General features: G+C 41.6%; 1 protein-coding gene across 1 annotated transcript in view; it reads left to right on the forward strand.

The window, feature by feature from the left end:
• Nucleotides 1–17,725, forward strand: part of DNAJC10 (DnaJ heat shock protein family (Hsp40) member C10) — a 40,501-nt gene extending 22,776 nt beyond the window's left edge. Inside the window, exons 13-23 of the mRNA XM_084798508.1 lie at nt 752–866; nt 4,034–4,161; nt 4,374–4,490; nt 7,359–7,460; nt 8,362–8,517; nt 9,587–9,720; nt 10,437–10,490; nt 10,727–10,874; nt 12,506–12,625; nt 14,190–14,294; nt 16,540–17,725. Of these exons, the coding sequence (XP_084654634.1) occupies nt 752–866; nt 4,034–4,161; nt 4,374–4,490; nt 7,359–7,460; nt 8,362–8,517; nt 9,587–9,720; nt 10,437–10,490; nt 10,727–10,874; nt 12,506–12,625; nt 14,190–14,294; nt 16,540–16,551 (1,191 nt within the window). The 3' untranslated portion in view covers nt 16,552–17,725. The remainder of the gene's footprint in view (nt 1–751; nt 867–4,033; nt 4,162–4,373; nt 4,491–7,358; nt 7,461–8,361; nt 8,518–9,586; nt 9,721–10,436; nt 10,491–10,726; nt 10,875–12,505; nt 12,626–14,189; nt 14,295–16,539) is intronic.
• The last annotated feature ends 3,541 nt before the right edge of the window (nt 17,726–21,266 follow it).

A 21,266-nucleotide genomic window follows, 5' to 3' on the forward strand; every position in this document is an offset into this window, starting at 1 on the left:
TGAAACAGCGTCTCTCACTGAAGCTCAGCTTTGCCCGTTGAGCTCTTAACCCCTGCTTCTCCGTCACTGGGGTTATAGGTGCAGACCACTGTGCTCAGGTCTTATTGTTGCTTTTTTATTTATGAGATTATAATACAATTACATTATCTCTTCTCTTTCCTCTCTCCAAACACTTGCATTTGCCCCTTTTTGCTGTCTTTCAAATTCATAGCCTCTTTGTTATTTCTGATGTTACTACTGGCTACTGAATTCAGGTCCGCATGGCTACAGGGCAAGCAGTTTACTGAGTGAGCTATCGCCCGAGTCCCCTGACTGTAGCTTCTGAGTCACAGTTTTCTTCTTTCTCTCTACAATCCTTGCTCATTTTATTTTTCTGGTCAGATGTTTGTCCATTTGATTATTATTTTTTAATGACTCTTTTGTCTTAAATGCTACATTTCTCACTTTCGCTTATCATTTGCTTGTGTTATTTATGCTATTTTCTTTGACACTGGTAATGTCATCCTTTTTCTGCCTTGTAGGGTGCCTCATCTCTACATTCTTTTCAATGATATATTTCCTGCAGGTTTCTGAACTCTCCAGGAATCATTCTTGATTGAGTTCAATATTAAATGGAAATGAACCATTTCTGTCCCTTCATTTTATATCCAGTTGGCTTCTAATGATAAACATGTCATTTGTGGATACTTTGCAGATATTTGAAAATTGTATAAAATGTTCTTTTTATTGAGTTTATTGTTCTGCTTCCTAGGTTGGAAGGTTTGACTGCTCTTCTGCACCAGGCGTTTGTTCTGATCTGTATGTTTTCCAGCCCTGTCTAGCAGTGTTTAAAGGACAAGGAACCAAAGAATATGAAATTCATCATGGTAAGTGTAGTTACTTTTCTCTCGCTGTGGTAAAACACCATGACCAAACCAACTTGGAAGGAGGAAGGGTTTCTTTGGGCTCATGGTCCCAGAAGGATGAAATCCATCAACATCATGTGAGCAGCATGGCGGCAGCAGGCACGGTGACAGGAACCGCTGAGCGCACATCTTGAACTGCAGCAGGAAACAGTACAAACTGGCGTGGCATGAGACTTTTGAAGTCTAAAGGTCCATGCCAGTGGCAGTGTCTCTCCAGGAAAACCACAGCTCCTAGGCCTCCCTAAACAGCACCACCAGCTGGAGACGACCCGTCACCAAGAAGCCAGAAAATTATAGAAACATGTTTTGACTTTCAAGTAGAAATACTGTAGTTGTGATTTGTATTTTGTGGACATAATTATTGTCAAAATTTGTTCTCACTAGCAAATGTGGGGAGAGACATTTTGATTATCTCTAGTCATCCATCCCCTTTGCCTACAGTTGCTGCCTCCTCTTGTTTGCACTTAGTATCCAGCACACCATTTTCCTGTCCCTGCTCTGCCTTTTGAGTCTTCTGGAAAGTGAACTTCGCACTCCTTAGTAGAGCAGCGATGACACTGTGGTCTTTGCTCCCTGTTCTGTCTCCAGCACTTAGAATAATGCCAGCCAGGCGGGAGGAACTCTGTAAAGAGTTGCTAAATGAGCAGGGAGCTTTCATAGCTTTTTGCCTGGTGTCTCAGCCTCATCACCCCCTCTGCTCCTTGAAATCATCTTGGCTTCCATTACTATTCACTCTGTGGATGGTCATGTTCTTTTTCTCCTTAATGTCTTCACGCGTGATTCTGCCTTCTCAGTTTTAAGTATCCTCTGGATGGATATTCAGCAAACTCCAAATTACCCTTCAAAACTTACCCATATCCCTTAGGAAACACACTGAATTTGTATGCGCTTCCCTTTATGTTGATAGTAACTATGACACATATTACACTCAGCACCTTTGTGCCCCAAGTATAATACACACAATAGGAAAAAATACACAATAGGAAAAAATATGAACTGGACTTAACCTCTGCCCTGAAGAATTTTATAGACTTGGAGAGAAAGTAGACAGGTAAAGGGACAGTTTTTGATAGCTGAGTGTGATGTATCTGTTAACCCAAACAACAGCTATTTGGCGGGTAGGAATCTGGCAGCAGCTTGTCTTCGTTTCTTTATGATGCTGCCGTCAGGGTAGATGAAGGTCATCTGATGACTGGGCTGGAGCCACTGCATCAGGACTCGCCGTGGCATGGGACGTAATCAAACTCCTCATATGGCAGGAGGCCTTGGTTCTTCACCATGTGGTGCTCTCTGTAGGTTGCCTACAGTGTGGTGGTTGACTGATCCCAGAATAAATAATCTGGGAGTAAAGAAGCAAGCCAGAGCCTTTTGTAACCTGACAGCACATAGGCTCTCAGTCCAGTGTTCCACTGGTCGCATGAACCAACGCTTATGCATAGGGTAGATGTCACTGGAGCTGTCTTGGAAGGAAACTGGCCGTCAGTAAGTAAGCGTGCTTACAAAGAGCTGAGATAGAACAATCTTGTGCGGTGAGAGGAAGCCCTGAAAGAGCAACCTCCACGTGAAGACGTATAAGCCATGGTTACCCAGTAGATGAGGTGGTCAGACACATTCCAGACACCCCGAGATTCACTCACAGGCTGGAGGTAGAGGGCAGCAGGACTTCAAAGACAAGGAAGGTCATTGTCGAGAGAAGACAAAGCAGCAGATTGTCTGTGATCTTCTGGGAAAGAAATTGGAATTTTATCCTGAGGGACAGCAGAGACACTTGATTTTAGAAAAGTCACTGGCTGCCCAGAGTGGGTGGCAGGCAGCATTGGTGGCAGGCAGGCTGGCTAGGGGAGGACTGCTCTAGAAAAGTGAGGAAGCTGACAGAACGATGACGCGCAGTGGACTGCTTTAACCCTTCTAGAAGCTCTGTGTGCTCTGGCTCTTGTTAGGATCTGGGCGGTTAATAGGCGATGGGTCATTCTCCTGATTTTGTTTAGTGAATTGGACTTGGAGTAATCAGAGCTGTTAGTGAGGAAGAAGATACTGAATTAGGAGTTGACAAGAAGTAGATTGTGCAGTTCACAGTTGAATATACACCTTGGCTTCAAGAAAGATGTGTGAGCCCAAACCGAAGGCATTAAGTTGTATATTAACAGCAAGGGCCAGGGTTAGCGTGAGCAAAGAAAAAGAATTCGTGATCAAGATCACCTTTCAGAGTGGTCAGAGAGAAAAGTGTGTGAAGCGTCGAAGAAACAGCACCAAAGAAGATGGGCAAGAGAGTAACACTTGTCACTATATGTAAATAGTGATCAGCTGTCTGTTCTGTTTCCTATGACTTTAAAAGAAGGTGCTTTCTGTTTGCTATGTGTGTGACTCACAGTGACTCTTGTGTGGAGAAGTCAGAAGGCACTTGGAAAAATAGTCTCTTGTAGTTAAGAAAGGACTTCTGGCAAGCCAAGGAGCATGTTCTTCATTAGGCTGTGGCAAATCGTTAAATGTATTTTATTTTGATTTGGTTTTAAGGGTGAGGGTAGTAGCAGTGGAAAATGGGTTCATTCAGGAAAGCTGTAGTGTGGCTGTTGCAGTAGGCCGCCTTGAGCTAACGCAGTAGCAGTGGGCATGGTGCTAGGACAGATGGCGAGGACACAGTCATATGAGAACAAATAGACAAGACTTTCTCTAGGTAGTCTCATTTAGGCACCTGGGTCATGATTACGCCATGTTGAAGAATATGAAAGAAGAAATACATGGGAATTAGGGAGAAAGTGGCCCACTATAATTCAGATATATGATGTTTCAAATATATCAAGTATATACATTTTCCTACTGGGCAGTTTGTAATACAGATTAACCAAATCTGAATCACAAGAGAATCCTAAAAGTGATCATTGTACTTGGGATGGTGAGGAAGCTTGCCACAGAGGCCGTGCCGTTTAACTAGCCCAAGAAGCAGAAGGATGTACAGTGTAAAGGGGTCCCCCGTGCCACAAACCAGTGAACACAGAACACAGAACCTCACCAAAAACCAGTGCATCCATAGGTCCTTTCTTTCCTTCTTGAGTATTTTAAATATAAAAGTTGGAATGTTTCTATAGATACAAAAGACATCGGTTATTTTAATTTTTCTCAATTTATAGGAAAGAAGATTCTATACGATATACTTGCTTTTGCCAAAGAAAGTGTTAATTCCCATGTTACCACACTTGGACCTCAGAACTTCCCTGCCAGTGACAAGGAACCATGGCTTGTTGACTTCTTCGCCCCTGTGAGTTATTTTTATTTGTCAAGTTCCAAAAGGTGGTATTCTCAACGACTTGACCATTGGTACTATAATTGTGTGGGCTCCGCAGCTCCTTGTGGGCGTTGCTGGGACGGCAGCAGACTGCCTCATGGGAGGGACGTTGTGCTGGGCATCCCTGGACGGCACAGTGCTCCACGCCCTTGTCTTGCCGCTCATAATTACTCCTCTCTTCCCAGTGGTGTCCGCCATGTCGAGCTCTTTTGCCAGAGTTACGGAAAGCATCAACACTGCTGTACGGTCAGCTCAAAGTTGGTACACTAGACTGCACAATTCATGAAGGACTCTGCAACATGGTAAGGCGAGGACAGACTTTGGCCATCAGTAATAAAACAGCTTTTTGGATGCACACCTACTTACAGCAGTAATATTGAAACAATTTCAGCAAAATAGTAGATGTAGCTGCGTTGTAAACAGATATGTAGAAGGTTGACTGTATACAAGGCTTTGTTTACCAAACTCAGGCATGTACTTAGTTTACTTTATAAACTACTTAACATAAATTTCCATTTTATTTAAATCCTAAGTTTTAGCGGTCTGTAAGTTTATTCTTTAGATTTCTTTATACTTTCAACCTAGAGTAGTTGATTTGAGCAGAGCAGACAGGATGTCCAGCTTAAAAGAGTTGCTTAAAAAGAGTTAAAAAGATGTGACCGTGTGCTCATGTTGGTGACAACATCTTATGTCTAAACATACTTTGGCACTAATGAATGGGATGTGAACCTCTAGTGTTGGGGTTAGAATAGACTAGAAGCTGGAGAAGCATAGATAACATAAGAGCAGTCACGGTGGACGCTGATCATAGCTACATAAATACGTAAAAGCTTAAGTCCTTCTATGAGCGGTCACGGTGGACACTGATCATAGCTACGTAAATACGTAAAAGCTTATGTCCTTCTATGAGCGGTCACGGTGGACGCTGATCATAGCTACATAAATACGTAAAAGCTTATGTCCTTCTATGAGCGGTCACGGTGGACGCTGATCATAGCTATGTAAATACATAAAAGCTTATGTCCTTCTGTGAGCGGTCACGGTGGACGCTGATCATAGCCACATAAATGCATAAAAGCTTATGTCCTTCTATGATATGAATGTTTTAAATCAAAAACTAAAATGTTAAAGAGATGACGAGGAAAGGAAAACCTGTTTCTTAGTACATAATAGAAGGAAGAATGTCTGACTTCACTAGTCAAGGAATTACAAATTACATCAAAATATTGGTATCTTCCCTACCCAGAGTTATCAAATTGACAAAAAAAATTAGAAATAGTACAGTGCATCTACAAATGGATAAGCCAGGCTGAGCCTGTAGCTCAGTAGCACAGCACTTGCCTCACATGCTTAATTCTTGGGTTCAAAACCCTTGCAATGAAAAAGAAATCTTAACCAACCTGAGCAAGTCCTAAAAAACAATGTAAAATGAAAAGGGCAGGCTACATAACAGCAGTCAAGTATGGTGAAAATCAGAGAAAAATCTTTGAATACTCAAAGCAGTGCAGTGTGCTGTTTTAAGACAAATGTACATGTAGCCATTTTTAAATACCTGTGGATTGGACACGAGCCAACTTCAGCAGATTTGGAAGGATTCAGACCAAGGGAGACAATGTCAGCAGTAAGCGAGCATGGCCAAAACTATTAGTTGTTAAATACAAACAATATGTAGGTATTTATGAGGTTGCACTCTTAGTTTTGGTATGTTTAAAATTAAAGTAAGTTTTGCTTTAAGGGGAGCTATTGGTGTATTTTAAGGAAATAAATAAATGCAAAGAGACATTGCTGTCCAGTTTCCTTTCTGTGGTCTAGAAAATAGATGCTAACCAAAGATGCAAAATCATGAGTGGCAGTAGTTAATTTCAGTCCCATTAGTTTTTCTATATACTACCTCAGGTGAGTACATTATCAACAGTTGAATAAAGTGTAAGGATTAAAAATACAGCATCATATTCTATACCAGAAGTAAGGCCAGGACCCACCACCAAGGCGCCTCCTCCAGCAGGCTCACCATGTCCTAGTCACATAGTCCTCTCTAGCTCATAGTGGCCTTAGCTGTAGAGTTTATAATTTGTTTGGGTTGGTTGTTCTTGTTCTATTTCTTCAAGAGAAGGTTTCTTTGTGCAGCCTTTGTTGCCTTGGAACTCACTCTGTAGACCAGGATGGCCTCGAACTCAAGAGATTCACCTGTCTCTGCCTCCCAAGTGCTGGGATTAAAGACATGTGCCACTACCACCTGGCTAGGTTTTGTAATTTTTAACTACTAAGTAAAATTGCTCTGAGGGAGGAACAAGAGTTCTGTGTGGCTACGGCTTAGCAGGTAAACATTTACCTAGTCTCTGTTAACCAAATAAATGCTTTCAATTCACACATTTTCAAAACCTCATATGCTGTTTCTCTAGAATTATGACTCTTCAAATTTCCCATTTACTAATGAGTTATCAACTTTAGGACCCATAGCTCAGCTACAGCAGCTCACACATCCACAGACAGGGAAACACTTTGTAGCACATAAAAACTATCTTGAATAAAGGATAAAAAGTGACCACTTTGTTAGAGCATGACTCATAATTCTTTAATATAAAATATAGTCATGTTGTTGATTCCTCTAGGATGATTACAGTATCATACTGTCACTAGAAAAGGTGACTGATGGGTCTTCACAGCTAGTTTGAAGAAAGCAAAAATGTGAAATATCTATTAAGCAGTTACTCAGCTCACTTCCCAGCATTCAATGCCCTTGGGCTTTAATGAGTAATGACTAGCAATTTATCAATACAAGCCCTAATGCAGTGTCTTTGCTAACTTTGTCTAACGCAGCATTTCTCAATCACCAAGTAGATTTCTACAATCTTGTAAAAGGATGCTGGAGACATGACTCTGCAGTTAAGAGCATTTGTTGGTCTTACAGAGGACCCAGGTTCTGTTCCCTGCACACACACATAGTGAAAACAGCTGTCTGTAAATCCAGTTCCAAGGGACCAGACACCCTCTTCTGACCTCCCTCAGCACCAAGAAACACATGGAGCATATACATTCATTCAGGCAAAACCCCCATGTATATAAAATTAAAAGTAACTATATCTAAAAATATTTGTAATCTTGCTAAAAGCGTGCTGTTGAAAATTGAAACAGATAGGTAAAGTATATGAATTTCTTGTTCCTCACAGTATAACATCCAAGCTTATCCAACAACAGTGGTATTCAACCAGTCCAGTATTCATGAGTATGAAGGACACCACTCTGCAGAACAGATCTTGGAGTTCATAGAGGTACTTTAAGTCACAGACTGGGACTAGAAATCTGTTTATATGTACACTTTGGAAGACTGTTTGTATTGGGACTTACTGTTTTTGTGCCAGAGATTGTTTTATGAAAAGTTTTTTTTGTTTTTTAATTTAAGCCTTTGTTACCTACTGTGGTGATTTGTACATGGGAGACCCTGCTACTGACTGTGTGAAGTTATCGTTTCCATAAAGCCTGTGCCCCTGTGCCTGCTTTCCTTCAGTGCAGAAGTGCTCTCATCCACAGCACCAAAGCCAGGCGTCCTCACCAGGCTGGCTCAGGGTTAGCACAGAAGGGCCTTGGTTGCCATTCAGTCTTAACTGGAATAATTTCAGGGGCTTCAGAGGAAATGGAAACTTGTAGTCTATTGTTGTCCAACCTATTTGTCTGTCCTCTTCAGGTCGTATGTTGTGTTAGGTTGTTTTGATTGCTATCCTAGTAAAGCCGATGTGCTTGTCATTGTCACTTGGTGCAGGCTGAGGCTCTGTTAAGACTATATCTGGAATATACAGTCTTTAGGATGGTGCAAAGCTTCTCCACTTAAATATCAAAAGTAACTGTAGTAGGCTTTGCATTAGTAATTAAATGGTCATTTCTAAGCATACTATTCCTGGTGTTATAAAGCTATGTGTGGCCAACAGGGGTGTCTGGATTACTCCATGGTCAGCTCAGTCTCTAGGATAAGTCTTTTTTGAGCCTACAGTGGTTTTAAAGCTAATGGGAAAATAGGCCTTTTAAGAAAATGGATGGGCAAAATCCTAACTTAATAATAGATTTCTTTTAAATATCCTTAAATGTCTTTTGATTTCCCTAAAATAGGAACTTTCTAAATGACATGCCCTAACAACCTGTCAGAAATACATGAAAACCTGTTTCCTTTTGTTGTAGGATCTCAGGAACCCTTCAGTGGTGACCCTCACACCCAGCACCTTCGCTGACCTAGTTAAGCAGAGGAGGCATGACGAGGTCTGGATGGTTGATTTCTACTCTCCGTGGTGTCATCCCTGCCAGGTTCTAATGCCAGAGTGGAAACGAATGGCCCGGGTATAGTGACATAGTTTACTTACTTACGTTGTGTGCTTACTGAGAATGGTTGGTTAACAGAGGCGATGAACCAGTAACTAGAGACCTGACTGAGTCACTAAGATCCCACACTGCCGACTAAGAACTGCCAGTGCTACCCCAGGTCACCTTCATTATTTTATTCTTAGAGCTTACAGATAGCGTTTCCTCACAATATTGCAGATCTTCAAAATAGCTTAGTCAGCAGAAATGGTGGTCTGTACTGACAATACCAGCATTCAGAAGTCTGAGGCAGGAGGATCGGGGTCTAGATTATCCTGTTCCACACTGCTCCAGGCTCTGACTCCAAAACAAATGAGCAAAAACAAAACCAAACAGAAAATAACCTCAAACAGTAGTGTGTATAATTTCCTAAAAACAGGCAGTGCTCTAAAATAATAAATGAAGGCAATTTATTTAAAGTACTAGCATGGAAAATGAAATCAGTATTTCATATTTATCTCTTAGATAAAAATAAACTCAGGAGTTAAAGTGAGTGTATCTTAACATTTAGATTATGCATTTTTTATGTTCTTTTAAATAAAAATTTTGAATGTGAGTCAGGCAATGCTTATTACCTCCATTAGAAAAAGATATTTTAAAAAAATACTGGATTATATTTGGGTTGCTAACATATTTTCCCACATAGTAAATAAAAATGAGCCAATTGTTTTCATCTACAGTAACTATAGAAAGTTCTTAACTGCAAAATTACAGAGTTCAAGTTCAAATTTTTACCCGTTGCTCCTGTGATACTAATAAATAAATGTTCATTTTATTTGACCATTTAACACATACAAAAGTTGTGGTAAGGGCTGGATAGTTGTCTCAGCAGTGAGGAGCACTGGCTGTTCTTGCAGAAAACCCAGGCTTGGTTCCCGTGTTCTCAAGCATCATAAACTCAGATCCAGGGTTCAGTGCCCTCTTCTGGCCTCCAAGGGCAGTGCACAGACATGGTGCATATGCATCTAGGAAAAACACTCAAAAGAATTTTTTTAAAAGAGATAATTTTATTTCAATCTTGACCTATGTGACTTCTGTTCTTTTGTAGACATTAGCTGGACTGATCAATGTGGGCAGTGTGGACTGCCAGCAGTATCATTCTTTTTGTACCCAAGAAAATGTTCAAAGATACCCCGAGATACGATTTTATCCCCAAAAGTCAAATAAAGGGTATCAGTATCAGTAAGTATTCTCTCAAATTTGGAGGCATGTGTTATGATCACTTGGTTATACAGTTAACACTTACGGTATGCCAACATGCATGTAGTGGGAGGCCACTGGGGAGCCCTCAGAGAGGGACAGCAAAACCAGGTAGGAAGTTCTAGTCAAGAAGCCGTGAGAGCAGGAGCTGCTGTTTACGTCTTTGCGTGGCCCAGCTCCTGCCAAGCTCTTGCCCCCACTGTTTGTAGAGACCTTCACCCTTCCCTAGTTATGTAGCAGCCATGCCCCGCCCACTGGTGCTGAGAAGGGACTAACCACAGCAGATTGTTCTAGCTCACCTGCTATGGTTGGAGGCAAAATTTGAGCCCAGGACTGTCCTAAGCGTCCACCTGTTCTATACTACATAGGTATTTTTAAAAATCCACAGTTGTAATTAAGAAGTAAAAATTGAGCCACTAGTTTCTCTTTAAAAGATGAGAGAATCAGCTGTGAGGAAATCACAAAAAAAAAAAATCACATATAGTCCTGGGTTAATTCCCAGCAACTCAGGGGAGGGAAAAGATACAAAGATAGAAAGACTCATAGAAATCTATTAACTCTTATTTACTTTGTGGAAAGAGATACGGTGACACTAACCAGTCAGGACTTTGCTTTTAATGGCTACAGTAAGATTGTTTCTTGACCATATCCAGTAATAGAAAATACTAATTACAACTTGATCTTTTCCCTTCTCTCAGTAGTTACAATGGCTGGAATAGGGATGCTTACTCCCTGCGAAGCTGGGGTCTCGGGTGAGTAACTAAAATACACATTGTAGAACACAGATTCAAGGCTGTTTGTCTTCCCATGGGCATAGCATTCTGTGGCGTTTAAAATACCTGGGAAGGATGACATATATCAAGGTGGAACCGAGCTTCATTCCGTCACTATCCTTTGACCCATTTTTAACTTAGGAACGCTTCGGTCAGTATTGCCATAAACTACTTGCTTTGCTTTTGTATAATGCTACTTGATTCTCTTATTTCAGATTTTTACCCCAAGCGTCCATAGATTTAACACCTCAGACTTTCAACGAAAAGGTTTTACAAGGGAAAACCCACTGGGTGGTTGATTTCTATGCTCCTTGGTGTGGACCTTGCCAGAATTTTGCCCCAGAGTTTGAACTCTTGGCTAGGGTAAGTATTGTTGTCTAGTTAAATAAATTTTACTAACAAGGATGTTTTAATAATTGGTTAAAATGTTGTACGCTAATTCTTAATTTAGTTCCTAAAAATTATCTCTCAATTAAAAAATATGTTTCAATAAGTATTAATCTGTCTTTCTTGAGATAGGTTTCTCTTTATAACCCTGAAATTCCCTATGTAGACCAGGCCAGCCTCAAACTCAGAGGTCTGCCTACCTTGGCCTCCCAAGGGCTAGTATCAAAAGCATTTAGTGACACGTTACACATATCCAAGTGTGTGTGTTGTGTGTGGATGCATTGTTCTTCCTGTAGTTTTACTGCCATTCTAGGTTAGTCTCCCTACGTGTGGCCATAGGCCTCAAGCCAGACAGAGCAAAGACACTTGCGTTGTCCTAGAGCTGGAGAGGATAACATCAGTCAGCACAGGAGAGGGATGGTAGAAGGAGACACGTGACGGCTGTACGGACAAGCAGGACCGTGCGCCATAGGTGAGGTGACAGGAACTGAGGAACAGCTAGCTTCTGTCTTGAATGACCACAAAGGGAAAGAATTTAAGTTCAGATTTTATTAATTATGTATAGTGTTCTGCCTGCATCTATAGCTGCACACAAGAGGGCACCAGAGCTCCTTATAGATGGTTGTGCGCCACCAAGTGGTTGCTGGGAGTTGAACTTGAGACCTTTGGAAGAGCAACCAGTGCTCTTAACATCTGAGCCAGCTCTTCAGCCCAAGTTCAGATATCTTATGTTTAGGGAGCATGGGACATTTCACAAAGAGCAGTCCGGTAAAGTAGGTTACCAAACCAGGGAAAGATTCATCGGCATAGGGTTATATAAGATTTCACTGAGAGACTGTTGACAGCAAAGATGCCAACATAGGACTCTGAAGGTAAAGAAGGCGCTCGCTCCCTGTGCTGGGAAAAGGCCGGTACTATAAGGGGAGTCAGGAAAGATGAGAGGCAAGTGTGAGCAGCGGGTGAAGCACACAGCATGAAATCCAGTGACTGTCTTTTTAGGTGTATCAAAGAGAGCTCACTTGTGCCCTTAAAGCCGTTCCAGTGTTGGGAATGAAAACAACAGAAATGGGTTGAGAGTACCACATACATAGCTGGTAAGGGAGGGATGGAAACCCAGATGCATGCTGGTGATGAGAAGAAACACTGCAGCGCAAGGGAGCTCCTTTTGTGATCATCTGCAAATACACGGAAATGAGTCAGGGCTGACCTTGACAACATAAAAAGACTGAAATCTGACCTGGGCCGTTTAGATGGTGTGGTCAGCCATGGCCCAGACAAAGAATGCCAATTGGGATTAAAGACAGATGTTTGGTTGTGGTAGGCTGAGTGAGGTGGCTGGAAGGAGGTCAGAGGTAAAGCCTGGAGGTGCTCTTAAAGAAAAGATTATTTATGTCAGACAGATGGCGGCAAGTGGGAAATTTAGAGGGCTTGGGAAAAGGTAGAAATAATCTTGTTTGAATAGGAAGAATTAGTAGTGAGTTTTAAAGGTAATAAAATGTTAAATATATAAAGATTTGAAATATATTATCTTGGTTATACAATTGCCAAGTAGTTACTGCCAAAGAGAAAGTGGCGAGATCTGTGGATTGTTTTGTTTTGTTTTTCAGATGATCAAAGGAAAAGTGAAAGCTGGGAAAGTGGACTGTCAGGCCTACCCCCAGACGTGCCAGAAAGCTGCCATCAAGGCCTACCCAAGTGTTAAGTTTTATCAGTACGAAAGAGCAAAGGTATGTGCAGGCTTTCTTCCTTAGCAGGCCAGCCTCACACCCTAATGTGAGAGAGAGAGAGAGCTCTTTTTTCTAGTTTCTAGTTCTCCAGTTTTAAGAGGTGAGGGGGAAAAGTGTTTCTTTCTGAGTCATTTCCGTTCCTGGTGGACCAAGGGACCTTAAAAAGTGCACTGGCCTGTGTGCCCCCAGGTACCTTAGAGACTTTGTGCTCCGTAAAAGTAGGATGAGAAGAAGTACTAGAAGAAGCCTGGCCAAACATTAATATGTGTTATTTATCTTCTGTGAAGTTTTATATTTCCTACATTTTAATATAATTTTAATGTTCCTTTCTAAGAAAAAAAGTTGAAGGAAATTATTTTATAAAACTTTTGAAAATAGCCTTAGTGACTGAGCATCTTTTGAGGAATGTTTACTAAGGGCTTTGGTTACAAGTGGGGTCCATGGCTTTGGTTATAATTATTTGAGGGCACTACTACCAATATACCTATGTTTTTCTTTGTTGGTTAGGTTTGATTTTGTTTGTGTTGGGTAACTCACTTTGTAGAGCAGGCTGGCATTGGACTCACAGATACCCGCCTGCCTCTGAGCATCGGGATTATATGCACCTCAGTGCCTGGCTGCATTGAGTTTTCAGCAGACGAAACAAAAGCTCTACCCGGGTCAGTCTCAGCAAACCAGGGTCTGTGATCACTGCTTCAAAAGTTTCATCTTTCTAGTTGTTAGTGAAAGCACATAGGGACTCTGCAGTCCTCCCAGGGACAGTATGATTTTTTTTATAAGATTAATATTCTTTTTATTAAAAACCTGGGGTACAGTAGGATTAGTAGCACCATGAAAAAGAATTCTTCCCCAAACTGCAGTCTTTAATTTTACTCAGTATGATTCTTCTTTTCATTGAGAAGAGAAGAATGGCATTTGATGTGCCATTTTAGTAACTTGGCAAGAAATAGGAACTCTGTCTTAGAATCCTTAAAGAAAGTTATTCTGGACCCCAAAAGTATAGTCACTTCCCCATTTCTTTCATAAGAATGAATGGAGGCCTTGCTCGGGCACATGGCTGAGGTACATGTGAATCTTTGAACTGTGATACTTCACCAAGAATATTGATCCATTTTTAAGACGAAGACATTTTTTTACTAAATGACTTCATAAGAAATTAAATGAAAACTGGAGTGCACGCTTGATGGAACACTTGTCTTCATGGTGTTTATTTTGTAGTACTAAGGGCTAGACATGCAGTGTCAATGCTCTACTGCCAAGCTAGCTACCCAGTCCAACCTTTTGTGCACACACCACGACATAAAAGTCTTTGAGATCAGTCATGCGTTTTTTTCTAGAAATCATTTTGTGCCCCATAATGCTGCTGCTGCTGTTGTAGTTTTTATTATTAGTAGTATTAGTATTAGTTAACTACTTTTGCAGCATTATGCACTTGAAGAAACTTGAGTTTCAAACAGCTTTGGAAGAAGAGAACTTTAAGACATAAGTAAGCCCACTTGTTAGGAGGGAATGTTGCATGTTGATGCAAGTACTTAGAAGATAACATGAGTGTTTTTAATTTTAGAAAAGTATACAGGAAGAGCAAATAAATTCCAGAGATGCAAAAACTATTGCTGCCTTAATTTACAGAAAACTGGAAACTCTCCAAAGCCAAGTAAAGAGAAATAAGGTAAGAGCCAGGCCTACACGTGACTGGCACGTAGCCAGGGTGTGTCCCTAGCGTGCGTTCCTCCCAAGGATGCGTACTGAGAGCCATTCCCATTGTGGAGAAGCACAGCAGCCAAGATCACAGCCTCTAGATAGTGAAATGCTGGGAAAGCTGCATACTCGCCAGTTAACAGAACTCTCAAGTTTCTTTCATAAAAACTTGGACTCCAGTGCACATAGCAACATCACCAATAGGGAGAGGCAGCCACCGCAGCAGAGTGGACGAGGAAATGTGGCATATATGTTCAGTGCAGTCTTCTTAAGGAAAAAATGAAGACTGTATCCTTACTACCTGGTAAACTTTGAAAACATGCTTGGTGGAATGAACCAGTCACAGAGGGCCACATACTACATGGTTCTGTATACATACAGTGTTGGAAAGGCCGTTAGTGGTTGCTGGGGCAGGGTGAGAGTAGAAACTGCGGTGGCTGCTAGAGTAGGAAGGAGTCTGTCTTTGAAGTGCAGAACATGTTCTAAACGCAGTTGTGTAACTGAGTATACCACTGGACTTTCATTGCCAACTTTTTTTAATATGTGAAATATGCAAGCTGTATTTGGTAGCACACACCTTTAATCTCAGCACTCTATGAGATGGGTTCAAGGATAGCCTGGTCTACATAATAACTTCCAAGGGGTAAGATCCTATGGCCAGTTTTTTCTTTTGTTTTTTGTTTTTTGTTTTTATGATTTATTAATGGTGGCACATACCTGCAATCTCAGCCCTCAGGGAGACAGGTGCAGGTGGCTCTCTGTGAGTTCAAGGCCAGCTTGGTCTACAAAGTGAGTCCAGGACAGCCAAGGCTACACAGAGAAACCCTGTCTTGGAAAAAAAAAAAGTGTGTGCACATTGGTGTTCTGCCTGCATGTCTGCTAAAAGGTGGCAGATACTCTGGAATTGGAGTTACAGACAGTTGTGAGCTGCCATGTGGGTTCTGAGAATTGAGCTCTGGTTTGTTCACGGGTTAGCCAGTGCTCTTAGCCAGTGAGCCAATCTCTCCAGCCTCCAAAATAAGTTTTTGAAAGGAAAGGAAAAATATATACTAGTTACTAAGAATAGTGATATGACTAAGTTATTTGATTTTTAGTGTAAATAAAATATTGAATTATTACCAATAAATATTCTAGAACTTCAACATATTGTAGAAAGCAGAGTTTTTTATGCTTGGCTTAGACAGAATGTGTTTAAACCATAATCGCCTTGTTCCTGAATTTTTATCTACCATCGGCACTACATATTCCTGTTGCTCTTCTGGAGCCACTTTGTTTGATCCCTTTTTAAAGTCTGTTCTCAGCATACTGAGGAGCCGACTCTGAGTGTTGGATGCTGGTGAGTAGTTTAATACGGTCTCATATAGAGGAGGGACAGACACAGCACACCCTCTGAGAGGCTCGGGCTTTAGAGAGCCTAGTTCTGTAGAGCAGTTAACGGGAGCCCTCGTGTGGAAAGGTGCATGGTCTACTTCCCAAACATTTATCTGCATCTGAGTGGTAGAGGAGATGGGAATCTAGTTATGTCTTCCTAGTATATAGAGTAAACATATTTTTGTAATGTTTGGGTTATTTTAATTTTTTCAAGTTATTTTAAAACTTAGGATTTTTATCTCAAGTTACATATTTTAAAATGTGTTTTTACTCATAAACCAAAACATCATAACTGAAATTGAGACAAAGAGTACCCCATATTATCACTTACCTCTTAGCTTCCCTGCTGTTGCTGTGATAAAATACTCTGACAGCAGCAACTTAGGATACAACTAGCTCTTCTGACGCACGGCTCAAGGGTGCAGGGCAGCCAAGGGAGCAGGCAGTGGAAGTGGCGGCACCTCACACCACGCTCAGGATCAGTAATGAACGCATGCTGTGCTCAGGGCCCTTCTCCACCTGGCACAGTCCAGGCCCTGCTAGGAAACGGCCCCAGCACGGTGGGAAGGTCTCCCCATCTCACCTGTGCAGTCAGCATGGTTCCCACAGGCATACACAGGATTCCGTCAAGTTGACAGTAAATAGTTCCCGTCACACTTAGAGAGTATGGCACACTAGTTGTCATGCCTACTATGTGCAGGTAAGAACTGTGATACTTCCATTGCTAATTAACCGATAAGTGTTCCACGTGATACTCCCTTCAGTAAGAACATGGAGTATTTGTAAGAAAGTAATTGACTAGCTTGTAATATCTTTCTCTTTTAATCACCTTTACATTAATACAGGATGAGCTTTGATATTGAGGAAAAAAATTGTAAGGAAAAGAACCTGGAAAATGCCATCAGAAGATCCCTTTTCCAAAGCTAAGATGCTCTTGAGGAAGCAGATGCTCATGACTTGGCCTTGCAGGTGCACTGTGCAGACTAAGCGTCTGGATTGCTGCTGTCTGCAGACGCTTCCTGTGGAGAGCCAGGCGGGGCCATCTGACACTGAGGCCACATACGGTTCTTTGTTGTTGTTGTTAATCCTTTAAGAAATATAAATACCATTCTTAGCTCAGGGCCATACAGAAATACTCCACAGGCCAAACCCAGCCCAGGGTGTAGTGTGCTGACTACCCGAACTGATGTTTGGACACCTGGCTCCACATGTGTGTCTGTCTGCCATCTTCATACTGTACAAAGTGGATGTGGCTATTTACTTGTAGTTTTGTGATGGGCCTGAAAAGAAGTGACTTGGTTTTCAGTCACCCCTTCTAAAAACTCTGTCTTTGACCATATATTTTATGTTGACTATTTTCACAATATGGCAAAATAAAAATACACTCATTTTCATACTACATAGTACTGTATATACAGAAGTTCTTTTCTTGCAAGAGTTGAAGAGATGTTCTTAATTTATCACAACAGTAAATGTAAAAATTGTGTAAACTATGATATCTAGAACAAATTAAGAAAAGTATTTACAACAATTAAATGAGCAGTGTAGAAGTCACATGCGTGCATCCCTAAGACCTGTGTTTTAATGTGCGCCTATTTATTTGCTTTTGTGAATATGTTCCTACTGATGGTTTTGTTAGAAGTATCTTCCTGATGTTGACACATTTGCCCTCTGGGTTCTCTGTTTTGATCATTCACATTGATTTTTTCCCCCTGTAGCTATTCTCCTGTCCAGTGTTCACTATTCAAAAAGGACAGTAGTTTTAGATTCATTTAATGTGACTCATGATGATACCGATACTCAATTATTCTTGTCAGAGGCTGTCCCTTTTCAGTAAAGTATCATAACAACTGAGGAACTTCACTAAAATCAAGCACTTGACGGGCTCTTCTCCTTCTCAGTTGTTTGGACTCAAGGGTCACAGAGTCTCTCCTACAACTCAGAAAGCGGACTGCCCACAGCTCAGTTCTCTCCCAGTGTGTGGGAGGGTCAAAGGATGCCAGTGAATAAAGCCCAAATAGTTTTTCTAAAGTTCTTTTGAAGATCATTGTTGTGTTTGGACAATCATCGCTTTACCTGACTCCCTCGCCTGACTTCATGAAGGTCACGTGACAGGTGTGATGTATGAGAGCGCGAGGCACTTTGTTTCATTCTCAGTCCATTCAGAGTCTCCCTGAGCCCTGACTCAGAGCCTGTTTTGTACATGTGAGTTCATGTGGAAGTTACCATTCCTCACCGACGATGGCAAGCGCCTTTCATTTATTAAACTTTGAAAGCCTAGAGTTTCTTTTAAAGTGTCTTGTTTATGTAAAATTCCCCAGATGGAATGCCCAAAGAAGTCTTTCTTAGTAAAAGTATACTAACCTAGTGTCCTGGTCACGTGCACACTGCTGTCTGGGCAGCAGAGGCTTGCACAAAGGGAGCCTACAGACTGCCTTCCTGCCATGGACTCATAAATAGCAGAGGGGTACTTAGATTGCTGCGATAATTATTTCCTATTTAGTGTATAGGCAGTAAATGAAACAGTAGACACTTGTTTTGCTTTGGCTGTCTGTGTATGGAACGTGCCCTGAAACTAGGACCTTGGACTTGCTGCTGGACATCAGGTTAGGTCATGCAGGCCATACAGCGCCCACCTCGGATTCATGTGTGTCTTCAAGAACTGGCTGGCAGGTTGGTATTCCCTGGGAACACCCTGAAGAGCATCACACGTAGAGTGCAGTGTCCCTCGGCAACACCACTCTGTGCAGCTCATCCTAGCTGGCCAGAGCCACACCTGGGAGGCCGTCTGTGTATACCACTTAGGACTTGTGTGGGATACTTGGGCTGTTAGTATCTTTTTATTCAACAGTATATAGGAGCTGGGGAGACAGTTGATTGGGTGAAGCACTGGGCCGGACAAGCTTAAGGATCTGAGAACCCAGCTAGAGCTGGATGAGGCAGTGGTGGCCTTGTGTCCCTGTTCTCACTGCTCCACAAGCGCTCCTGCCCTGCCTGTGTAATCCCTGTGCTCCTGCCTGCGCTCTCACCATGCCTGTATAATTCCTGCCAGAGCCAAGGGCATGACCTTACCCTCAGGTGTACATGGGTATTTTAATTAGCCAGACGTATACTCTAATTTTAACTCAGATTATTGTGCTAGTAATTCATCTGTGATAAGAATTACTGGGTAAATTACAATTTCATATATGATGATCTGAATACAAATACACAGAAAAAGAAGTAAAAGTCCTAAAATCCGCATCAAACTGGGAAGAAAAAAAAAAAAAAAAAAAAGAATAGCCAGAGTGGCTTAGTGAGAGAAGAAAACTGAAAAAAGCCACAAAATTTGACTTCAAAATATACTATAAAATCATAGTGACAAAAAACAGCATTGTACCATCATTAAAGATTGTCAAGTGAGGGGAAGAGAGGCCCCTGAAATTAAACTATACTCACATATGGACAATTAATTTTCAACCAAGACCCCAAGAACATACAGCGGAGAGAAGAGTGTCTCCATTACAGCCTAGCAAAACTTGGGGACACACGCGGAAGTAGTACTGTAAGGAAATACAAAGGAGATGCTTGCAGATAGTAGTGTAGCAATGACACCAAAGGCACAGGCACAGATAGCTAAATTATACTCCACCAAAAAGCTGCATGGCAGAGGAAACCACAGAAAACCTTACAGTGTATGGAAGTACAAACTTCATCTAAGATCTTAATGTCCAGAGTATAAATAAAAATTCAAAGTAGGGTGAAAATATGACCTGTCTCTATAATCACCAAGTATATAAAAAACTGCAGCCTAATGGAAAACATGCAAAGCAAAACCAAAGATGACAGTGGCTATCATCACAAATGCATCACTGCACACAGTGAAACATCCTTCAACTGTTAAAAGCAACGTGGAGAACCAGACTTCACTGTAGTAAGTGAAATAAGCCAGGTACAGAAAAAAAAATACCACCTTTTGTCTATGAAAAGTATCAAGGCCTCCAGAAGAGCAGAGGTGGCCACTGTGCCATCATAAAAGGAGGACAGGCACCAAGAAAAGTGAAGACAGCGCTGTTTCTTTTTGTTCTTTAGCGGAGTAACTGGGTAAAACACCATACAGGAGAGCTGGTGAGATGGTGTGGGAAGTCAGAGGCACCTGCTGTCAACGCCCAAGCCCCACCTGAGCTCAATCCCCAGGACCCACCTTGGAGGAGGAAAAAACTGACCCCCTATATTGCCTTCTGGCCTCCCCGTGTGTGTCATGCACATGCATGCCCACACACAAACACCAAGTAACTAAGTATAATCTTTGAAAGTCTGTAACGTACTCAGTGGACTAAAGGACGGGAAGTCAACGCATCAATGGTTACTGCCTGGAGATGGAATGGCAGCAGCTGCTTGCTTCGCTTACATGACGTCCTGCACTGCATGCCTTGAACATAATTAGCATGCTGTGCCCAGAAAGTGCAAATGTCACAATAAAAGTATATCACTGGTAGGTTGTTTAATTAGTAGCTTTCACGAGGCCTAAGAATACTGTAATCAGTGTTTCTAAGATGTCTATTGGGAAATCCAATGTATGTTAGGCTATGAAGCCACACCTACTCCTTTGAAAAGAACTTTCTCAGTTTTCCTATTTTTTCCTAAAGTCAGACAGGGCTTCCTGTGGGTTTTAATTAGAAACATCAGGCACCAGTAGGTGGCAGTGAAAAGTAAGCAGAGACTTTATTCCACCTAGCGGGAAATAAAATAGTCTTTCCTCGTCTATCAGTCTTGTGTAGCTAGACCCATCATCTGCATTGTTTTCGGGCTTAAAAAAAAAGATCCTGAATATCAGCTATTGACTAGAGAAACTGAAAGCAAACTACATTTGTGACTGACGTAAGATGACAGTGTGAAGAGTGCGCCAAAACATGTAAGCCTCGTAGGCACACACTCCTGTAGAGTGGAAGGCTCCCACATGCCTGGAGCACAGCAGACTCTGGTTCCTGAAGAACGCTGCCTCGTTATAGGAAGCACTTCACAAAATTTAAAACAATCATCAAATTGTACCAATGCTTTTTCTTCAAAATCTCAGAATCCTCTGTGCTTCTTAAATAGTCCTTTAAACTCACAAAGCAAGGTTCCCAGTCTCAGTTAAAGGACTGTTGGTCTGGAAAGTCAAGTCCCTATCCTGTGACCCAGTTCCTTAGTGTGTTTGAGAATTTGGCTTATGTTATCTCTTTGAACCATGACTAATTTGCTAAGTGGGAAAAAAAGTGTCTCTTTTTGTCTACTTTAACAGCTAGTCATGTAGATAAAATACGTGTTTTTTAAAATGTGCAAACAAAAATCAAAATGTAGAAATTTATGAAACAGATTTTTTTTTTGTCTTATCAGCCAAATATAATGTGTGGACTTTTTGGATCTTGATTTGCACAAAAAGATGGGGGAGGTGGTGAAGACACAGCACAGGGGTAGAACATTAACTCAGCAGGCACAAGGTCCTAGGATACACCTTTAAAAAATGGGGGGTGGGGGGGGGCTGAGGGGTGAGTGAAGGAGGAGCAAGGAGAGGGAAGGAAGGAGGGGAGAAGGGCAGTGAGGGGGGAAT

The sequence above is a fragment of the Acomys minous genome (genome assembly GCF_964271855.1).
Source record: "Acomys minous genome assembly, chromosome: 10".
In the NCBI taxonomy this organism is placed as follows: domain Eukaryota; kingdom Metazoa; phylum Chordata; class Mammalia; order Rodentia; family Muridae; genus Acomys; species Acomys minous.